Raw genomic sequence first — 10402 nt, forward strand, 5'->3', positions numbered from 1 at the left:
CAGGAAACAGCAGGTGCCCAACAGCACAGAGAAGCAGCAGAGCAGCAGTGGTGTGGGGTAGTGAGCTTGCTGAACTGCAGAGACCTTGATGCCAAAGGCTTGGCTGGGAGAAAAGACAGACTTCTTAATAAATGGCACAGGAAAAAATGGAGAATGCATTGGGGAAGAATGAAGCTAGATCTCTGTCTCTCACCCTGCCCAAAAATCAACTCAAAGTGGATCAAAGACCTAGAAATTAGACCAGAAACTCCACAACTGCCAGGAGACAACATGACAGAAACACTCCAACATTCTGACTCGGACACAACTTCCTCCAAAGGACCCTTAGCGCTCAAGAAACAGTGCCAGGAGTTCATAAACGAGATCACATCCAATTAGAAAAGCTTTGCACTGCAAAGGAAACAAGAGAGAAGAGAGAACCTACGGAGGGGAAGAAATATTTGGTAGCACATATAGGGGACTAATATCCAAATATATAAAGAACTCAAACAATTTAACAACCAAAATACGAATAACCCAATCAATAAAGGGGCAAAATAACTAAACAGACACTTCTAAAAAGAAGAAATACAAATGTCGAGCAAATATATAAAGAAATAGTCAAGGGCTGGGGATGTGGCTCAAGCGATAGTGCTCTTGCCTGGCATGCATGCGGCCCGGGTTTGATCCTCAGCACCACATACAAAGATGTTGTATCCGCCAGAAACTAAAAAATAAATATTAAAAAACATTCTCTCTCTCTCTCTCTCTCTCTCTCTCTCTCTTTCTCCCCCTCCTCTCTCTCTCTCTAAAAAAAAATAAAGAAAGAAATCGTCAACATTTCTAGCAGTCAGAGAAATGCAAATCAAAACTACATTGATATTTCATCTCCTTTCAGTTAGAATGGCAGTCATCAAGAATACAAACAATAATCAATGCTGGTGAGGATGTGGGGGGAAAGGATCACTTATACGCTGTTAATATGATTGTATATTAGTACAACCACTATCAAATAAGCATGGAGTTTCCTCAAAAGCAATGATATGACCCAGCTATACCACTCCTTGGTATTTATTCTAAAAAATTAAAGTTGGCATGCTACAACAATATATGCATACTCCTGTTCATAGCAACACAATTCACAATAAGTTATGGAACCAGCTCAGATGCCTGTTAACAGATAAACAGATAAAGAAAATGGGGTCTGTAAACACATGGGGTTCTACTCAGCAATAAGGAAGTAGATGGAACAGGACAACATCCTGATAAGGGAAACAGCCAGACTCCGACAGTCAGGGTTTGTGTATTTTCTCTCATTTGTGGAAATTAAAGAGAAAAAGTGGGGGAAATGGTAGTAGAAGGGAGACCAGTACCATAGAGGATGAGGGTTGGAGAAGGGAGGGAGGGGAGGGGGAAGTATGGGGAATGAATGTAATCATAATTCATCAATACGTACATTCTTAAAATTAAGAAACAGGTCCGGGGCTGTGGCTCAGTGCTATAGCACTCACCTAGAATGTGTGAGGCCCTGAGTTCAATTCTGAGCACCGCATATGAATACATAAAAATAAAGTGCTTCAACAACTTAAATAAATAAATAAATAAAATTAAGAAACATCCATAAGCATGCTACTTTATAGAACACACAAAATTAATAGAAAAAAAAATGTATGTAACTTAAACTATGGGCAAACATACAAAAAAACACAAAAAAATATTTTTAAAAAATTAGAAGTGGGATGATTTCACATGAGTAAAATTCTACTAACTAAAATAATAGGGGTGATTTCATATTCAAAAATGCCCAAATAGAGGTCCTCTCCCTCCCTCCCTCTGCAAGGAATCTATGACCTGCTCAGTTTCTGAATGGAACTATCGTTTCCTGCCCTCAACTCGCCCTCTCATGTTTCCTTAACTACTGCCTAGTGGATTTCCTGACTTGGATGTGTCCATCAATGGGAATAATAGAAAAATTAAATTAAAATACCTAAGTAAAGTTAAGATACATGCTTCCGAATTTAAAATAGATTATAATTCAATTTTGGGTGTATGAAGAAAATCGTTTTAAAAGACAGCACTATTTGTACATGATTTTTGTGTTTAAGAAAATGTCTTAATGAAAAAGGAGAGCTACAGTGAATGATCAGCTACACTTGCTCCATCCTCTCTATCTGACAATTCCTTGCTTGAGATTTGCCTACTCACCAGAATTCATCATCTCAAGATCATGTCATTTCTACAGCTTCCCACGAATGTGTATAGCACTGGAGAAACTTGCACTAGATGTGTGTGTTCCCAGCTGCATAGGAAATTGTGCTCTGCCTTCCCAACCTGCACTTTTGTGAGATGCTTTTCATGTTTCTGTGCTTTTCTAGGGGACAAGTTTGCTGCTCAAAGTGGCCTGAGTTTGTCTAATGTGACTGCAATCAAGAAAGTTGTGCGAGGATTACGAAGCCAGTGGAGCTAGCTCAGCCTCTCTCGGCCAGGTGCTGAGTTCAAGTTTAGTGCTAACTGACTCAGTGAGGTCACCACGCTACACCTTCATCAGAGTCTCAAGGGTAGTGAGTCCTTAAAGAGAAACACAGGAAACAGATGAAGATAATGTGATCAGAGGTGCCCAGGCACTTAGCCCTGTGTTTGCTTTGGGGCGATGACTCATTATTCACTAACTCAGTGTGCTCAATAATTACTATTGAACACAAACACATCATATAACAAGAACCAACTTGTATATCAAAAAAGGTGGATCTACTGGGGCAAGTGAGCAAAGAATGTTTCTTCCATATTGCAGAATAAAGCCCCCCTTCCTAGGAGGGGTGGAGGGAAGTGTATCTTTTTCAAACATGACATGCAAAAATATCTTGTGACAAGGTGTATGTTTTCATCCTGGAATACTTTTTAAAGGATATGAAGTCACTTGATAATTCTGTCTCTTATAGTTTCTCAGGGAAATCTGGAAACCTTGTGAAATGATCCAGTTGGATATGGAGCCGAGGACATCCACCATGGATCTCTGATCCACCCTTCACCCCAAATGCCAACAGAGGGAAATAGCAACCCACAACCATCACAAAAGAAGCTGAGAGACTCCCAGGACAGTCTCTTATCTACAGGGAGTGATGGCCTCCTCCATAAAGCACCTGAGAGGAAATTCATCTGTCCCCACCGGGTGGGGAGTTAGCCTAGGCTGAGGGTGACCCTAATGCCTTAAGGAGTGCCCCATGGTCTCTGGTCTGCTCTCACATAGCTTTCCTGATCCCTCTATGTCCTGCCTTGTGAGCAAAATGGTCTTCTGAGAAACCTGTCCCCTCCCAAGAGCTCCTGTCTCACTCAGTTCCACTTAATGATCTGAAGAGTTATTACTAGAAGATAAAATGATTTGACTTATTGAATGCTTTTCTTTAGATGAGATTTCTTGCTAATTCTCTAGCTGAGCAAGTCACACTTGACACTACCAGTTCAGTTTCGCTCGCCCTCTCTTCAGGGAAGTGGTGTGAGATGAACTAACTCTCCAGCACAGGTGACGTTGGAATGGGTGCAGTGGATTGCCTTGTGACACTTGCTGGCTTTCTCACCCTGGATTCGGCTTCAAGGATTGTGTTTGTTTGGAGAATCTTTTTTAAAAAAATTACATTTTCTCTCCATTCTTTAAAAATTGCCCAAGCAGTTAGTTATCACATTTGCAATATGGAATTTCTTTTTTTTCCGCCCCCGTACCAGGGATTGAACTCAGGTACACTCGACCACTGATCCACATGCCCAACCCTATTTTGCACTTTATTTAGAGATAGGGTCTCACTGACTTGTTGAGCACCTCACCTTTGCTGAGTCTGACTTTGAACCCGTGATCCTCCTGTCTCAGGCTCCTGAGCCACTGGGATTACAGGTGTGTGCCACCGTGCCCAGCTGGAATTTCTTTAATGCTTCCATTTCCATAGGGGCAGTAAAAAGTCAACTGTGTTATTTTGCAATCAAACTACAGAACGCTGGACAGCATTATTCTTCATAAGGAGTTTCTAAGAGCCCAACATTTATTCTGGGCTGACATTAATTAAAGTCTGGGGACAGACTCCCATGAGACAGCGCTCAAAGTTTCCCAGGTTTTGCAACACCCAGAAGCTGTGGGTGGAATAAATCGGGTCCAGAATATGCTACTGAGCCATTACATGCTATTCTCAGACCTCAGCCAGGTGTGCAACAGAAATGCAGTTAGTCCTTTGAAATGAGATGTCAGATGTCAGATTCCTCAAGACAAGACTAAGTTAATGCCAAGGAGCCATGGGACCCAAGATGAGCCTGTTTACCTGAAGCTCACTGGGCAGCAGCAACCAGAGGGAACACGCTAACTCACTATTAATAAACAACTGCTTTCCATGCAGGAGGTTAACTCTGGTTGTCTAGAGCTCTTACCATGTCTTACTGAGCAGAAAATTTGCTAATACTGGACAGGGAAACAGTACATTAAAACAAAGAAGCGTAAGAATTGCACATAACAGTTGTAGCAGAAAATGTTGAAAAGCAAGAGCAGGTAAGTTTGGACCAGTGAAATGGAAGGATGTTTCTCACTGAGTCATGACCTATGAAATGTATTTTCTCCATTCGTGGAAGAGCGAGGAAGCAGGAACCCAACTCCTGTGGTAAGGATCAGTGTGACAGGGGTAGATCCGGGTCCTGATGGAGAGGGGCTCTAAGTCCTGGTAGTGCATCAGCCAGTGCCTGGCCGGGGCCAGCTTTACAGCTCACTGCCACCTCCCAGGCTGCCCTGAGTCTTCCAGGCTGAGGACAGAATCATTCTCCGTTCGACAGAACTCACAGTTCCTTGCTTGTCCTTCAGTCAAGACAGCCTCCTCCAACTAGCTGCATAGTTCAGTACTGCTTTTAACTTCATGTCCTAAAATAGGTGCATGAGGGCTTTATCAATGACTATTGATTTATTATGATTTTGAAGATGAGAGAGCAGCCTTTTAAATCAAATAGAACATGAAAAATCCAAATCCCTGAGCTATATGTTGATTTTTCAGCTTACCAGGTTTTGAAGAACCAAGACATTCCTAATGAAAGCACCTTTACCACATAGTCCTATAAAACCTCATAATATCTTCATCATATAAAACATCACATGTGGGGCTGGAGTTGTAGCTTAGTGGTGGAACACTTGCCTCACATGCGTGAGACACCGGGTTCGATCCTCAGCAACACATAAAATAAATAAATAAAACAAGGATATTAAAACAAAAAAAAAATCACGTTATTATATTCACTCCTAATTCCCAAATGAAATGATAATTTGACATTTGAATGGGGGCCTGTGCATGAGCAGGGAACTATCAGCTACTGGTCATCAAGCAACATGCCACACACATTCTCCATGCTTGGGGCTCAGGTTGGTGCTAATCTGCAGCGTTGGTCTCCTTCCCACTCGCTATGGCAGTCTGTCGGCCACAGCTAAGACCCCTTGCAAGCTAATCAAAGACTCCATGTTACATTTTACATGTGATAATCGAGCACCAAGGGCTGTTACTCTCAAGGATCATTTCACTCCTCAGAGGGAAAACAAAGCCCTATGTTGAGGGAAGCATTTACAACCAAAAACTCCGAAAGACGGAAAAGCATTATAAGGAGGGACCACCAGAAAAAGCAGTCCAGGACCTCAAGGCACCTGGGTCTAGTACCTCGAGGAAACAAAATTCTCCAGATGTGAGGTGCTGAGAAAGGCTTATCATGACTCTACCCTATAAGGGCGGCTCTTTCCACTGGCTGTTAACACTGTACAATGCGTTATTTTCATTATCTCAAATAAAGGAAACCATAAGAATATGAGATGGGAAGACAGGCCTGGTGGTGCACACCTATAATCCCAGCTATTAGTGAGACTGAGGCAGGAGGATCACAAGTTTAAGGTCAGCCTCAGCAGCTTAGTAAGACCCTGTCTCAAAAGAAAATTAAAAGCCTCAGCATATAATGCAGTGATAGGGACTTAGCCCAGCATGTGTGAGGCCCTAGGATTAATCTCCCATGTTGAAAAAGTGTAAGTCTACAAAGTATATGAGTATATGATAAATAATGAAAGTAAAATTTCTAGTTGCTTGACAAAAGCAAAAGATATTGAACATGAGTCATTAGGGTACACAAAGGAAATCAACTTATGGATTTGGAATTGAATATTTGTCTGTCTGCCACAGCTAAGACCCCTTGCATGCTAATCAAAGACTCCATGTTACATTTTACATGTGATAATCGAGCACCATCTGATATTTGTTGTCAGATGAGGGTATAAGTCTTCATTTGTCCTAAGGGGAAAGAGTAAGGTGTTATCTACTGGCCTTTAGACAGTACCCTTGCAAACATGGGATCTTAAAAATTATTTATGGGACTTTATATGACACCTTAAAATATTTTAAGAAATTTTGTGTTACTCTGTGGCCAATGAACAGTAATTGAAGAACTACAGACCCAGCAATAAAAGACCACTTGCTTAAATAGGAGATTACTTTATTTAATACAAAGATAAAGTTTAAAATTATTCTTACTTAGAATAAAATGGAAAAACCTGAATGTAATACAAATTATGGATCATCACAAGTAAAGCAGAATAAACAGCCCTAGTTCATTTGGTTGACAACTGAAATTTTTGAGTATAGCTGTGTAATAAAGGGCCACAGGGAAGGCCTCTGGGTCGAAGTGGGTACACAGGACGCTCAGAAACAGAACCCCCACCAGGAGAGAATGCCAAGAGCCCAAAAGACATTGAGACTTCAAAATACATGGAAGAATGATGGGCTGGGAGATTGTTATCGGTCAAAGGGACTAACGTCCTCATATATCCAAGTCAGAGTAACTACAGGACATGACTTTGCTAATTTCCAGGTAATGGCGTTGTTTGATGGAATTATTTAAATGTCTCTTTATTGGAATGCAGAGTTTTAAAGTCCTGGTGAGCAGCAAATGAAGAAGAGGTGCTGACCAAGAGACAACGATTATGTCAACAAAACACCACAAGCCCTGTGGTATTATTTTGCCCCTGTAGATTTTCAATCCAAACTTGAACACTTGAATGAAAACATGGAGGAGAATGAAACCTCTACGGATTTCGTGCTGCTTGGGCTCTTCCCCAGGTTCGGGCATCCCAGCCTCCTGGTCCTCATCATTCTCCTCTTATACACTACGGCCTTTGCTGGAAACTCCACCCTGCTCCTCCTCATCTGGCTGGACTCCCGGCTGCACGCCCCCATGTACTTCCTGCTCAGCCAGCTGTCTGTCATTGACCTGGCTTACATCTCCAGCACGGTGCCCAAGATGCTAGCCAACCATTTCTCGGGGAAGAGGAACATTTCCTTCCTGGCCTGTGCTGCCCAGATGTTTGCCTTCCTCACCCTGGGCCTTGCTGAGTGCATCCTGCTGACCCTCATGGCCTATGACCACTATGTGGCTGTCTGTAACCCCCTGAGGTACACAGTCCTCATGAGCCCCAAGGTCTGTTTGCAGATGGCTGTCTCAGCCTGGGGTGGAGGAGCTCTTGCAGCACTTGTGCACACCATCTACCCCATGCACTTCCCCATCTGTGGCTCCAGGGAGATCGACCATTACTTCTGTGAGATGCCCGCCATTCTGAGGATGTCTTGTGTGGACACGTCCGTCTATGAGATGGTAAAATTTGTCTCAACCATTGTGTTTCTGCTGGTCCCATTTCTTCTCATCCTGGCCTCCTACACTGTCATCTTCCTCACCGTCCTCAGGATGAACTCTCGGAAGGGCAGGAACAAAACCCTGGCCACCTGCTCCTCCCATCTGACAGTGGTGAGTCTCTACTTTGGCCAGGCCATCTTCATCTACATGACATCCAGCTCTGCCCACACGCCGGAGCAAGACCAGATAGGAGCTGTGCTGGGCACCATAGTGACCCCCACGCTCAACCCCCTCATCTACAGCCTGAGGAACAAGGAGGTGGTGGGTGCCCTGAGGAAGTGCCTGGGGAGGGGCTGCAGCTGCTCTCAGGAGTGTTCTAGCCTCAACTTTCAGAGGAGCCACCATCACCTCACGTCCTGAGGAAATGACTTGGTGACAGGGAGGGAGGGAGGGAGGGCGCCAGGATTCCTGAGGAATCTATTCCTGGGGGTGGGGCTGCTCTCAGTCCCACAGTGGTGGCTTCAGCAGAACACAGCCTCCCTGACCACTACTGACCAGCTGGGGAGAAACTTCCTGGATTCTGCCGGTGACGGCCCAGAGACAAGTAAGTGCTCTGGCTCTTTTTTTTAACTTTAATGCACTGGGTCACAAAGGAAGTACTGGTGTATCTAATGTAAACTGTCCCCTCTGCGTCCACTCCTTGTCACCAGTCACTCCCCAAGCTCCTCTTCAACCTCCCCTGCCTAAAACCTGAAGGCCTCTTGTTCCATGACACTTCCACAGAGAATCCCCCCTTTCCCCAGCTCTTGTGTGTCCACTTACATTATTGTTGTTACAAATTATTTATGCACTTATATTCCTTTTCCTTCTGATATAGCCATATGTAAATAGAAATCTGAGTGAATTCAGAAAATTCTTTAATAGAACTTAGTCTTTTTTCTTCTTGTCTACCAGATTTTACCATTTTTCATTTCCATTGTTTTATTAATATTTATATTTATCTATATAATTAGAGGCCTTAACTTTAGGATTTTGTAATCATCTTCAGTGAGAATTCTGAGGCTCATGGTAAACTTTGATATAATGATATGGTCTCTAAACAAAATTAGCAATAATAAAATCTGAAGTTCTAAAATCACAACTGGTCTTGGAAGATGCCTTTCAACTTATTATTGTTGACATCATCATATGATCGTCACAGTCATAGTGTTCTAAAAAGAGTTTTATTTTAACAATTTTAAAATGACATGGTGTTTTGCTCTTAAATGTAAAAGTAGTCCAATTCAACTTAACAAACCCTCACCCCTGGTTTGGTCAGACAGGTGGCCTTTCTTCTGAAACACTGGAAATTCTTTTCCCCTTCACCATGAAATGCATTGACGATCCCCCGCCCTGCCCCGCACAGCCTCACGCCACATCAATCCTTCCCAGACAGTGGAAAACAGCAGGCTTCAGCCACCTCCAAGGTGCTATGACCCTAAATCTGGGAGCAGTTCAGCTGGGCAGCTCTGGTGAGGGACTGAAGTCCAGCTGCCATAGCAACTGCTCTCCTGTCAAGCCTGGGAGGACCCTCCAGGCACTCACACCTTGCCCCACAGTGCTGCCCTGGCCTGCAGTGACTCCCACAGTGAGTCCACAGGTGCCCACACAGAGACAGACTTTGATGTCCCACAGCCTTTCAATCACTGTTCTCAGAAGACTTCAGGAAAGATGGTCACACACCATCACCTGGAGAGTGGGGACCCTCAGAAGCCATCGTGGGAACTGTCACAGGTGACAACACGTGCCACCTTCCTTATCTACCATCCACATCACCCTAGGACTTAGGCTCAATTGAAATCCCATCTGGTCTGCATACCCTCACATACTTCTGTTGAAAATTGTGATGCATAGAAGACTTTATCCCTGACAACGTGTTGCCTTGAAAGAACGACAACTTGACCTGGAGAAGTAGCTCAGTGATAAAGTGCATTCTTAGCCTGTGCTGTGCGAGGTCTGGGGTGGACCCCAGCACTGGGTGGACCCCAGAAAACAGAACTAAATTAACCCTACATCTTGAGTAGCTAAGATAACCCCGCTTTTTTTTTCACGTGTTTTAATTTTATTTTTATAAGATGAACACTTTAAAAACATAAAATATGTTTTCGCAAACTTAAAAATAATGGAGGTTCTTTTCAAATCACGGTAGACGATGTAGAAATACACTGAAAAAGAACACCTGGAATCTTGTCACCCAGCCACAGTTCCAGGATAACACACCCAACATTCTTTCATGCATTTTATTCATGCACACACACACACTTTACACAACAGGTGGGACAACACATGCCCTAATAGTTTTGCAATCATGGACATGCTTTCTTTCCCTCTTGCTTCTCTTCCCTAGATAAGGCTTCAAATTCCCAACAGACTATGGAAGCAACCTGGTGACCTTCCATAATCAAATCTTCAGCAGTTGTATATTCACATACAAACACATAAATATACAATAGATATTGTGTCCCTGTTTTTTTAATGGGCTTTTATTGCTACATTTCCACTGAATTTTATTTTCTTGCTCACTCTTTGTGAGCTCAGAGATCCTTCTGAGTATCTGGTATAGTTAGCTTTAATTCTTTATAATGACTCTACAATATCCCATGACATCATTTGGATATACCACACTGTATCTGTTATTACCCCAGTTACTGCTACTCTTTGAATAAATGATTTTAAAAATACCCATGTATATATATACCCTTGTGCACTGGCATTTTTATTTCTATGGGAATGTTCTCAGAAGTAGAATTCCTGAGAG

At 42.9% G+C, this 10402-nt stretch overlaps 1 protein-coding gene across 1 annotated transcript; it reads left to right on the forward strand.

Moving 5' to 3' along the window:
• The first annotated feature begins 7041 nt into the window (after positions 1-7041).
• Positions 7042-8025, forward strand: LOC143387091 (olfactory receptor 2T27-like). Its single transcript, XM_076841740.1, has one exon. It carries the CDS (start codon positions 7042-7044, stop codon positions 8023-8025), a length of 984 nt encoding a protein of 327 aa, XP_076697855.1.
• Positions 8026-10402: the final 2377 nt, after the last annotated feature.

The sequence above is a fragment of the Callospermophilus lateralis genome (genome assembly GCF_048772815.1).
Source record: "Callospermophilus lateralis isolate mCalLat2 chromosome 5 unlocalized genomic scaffold, mCalLat2.hap1 SUPER_5_unloc_1, whole genome shotgun sequence".
Taxonomy (NCBI): Eukaryota; Metazoa; Chordata; class Mammalia; order Rodentia; family Sciuridae; genus Callospermophilus; species Callospermophilus lateralis.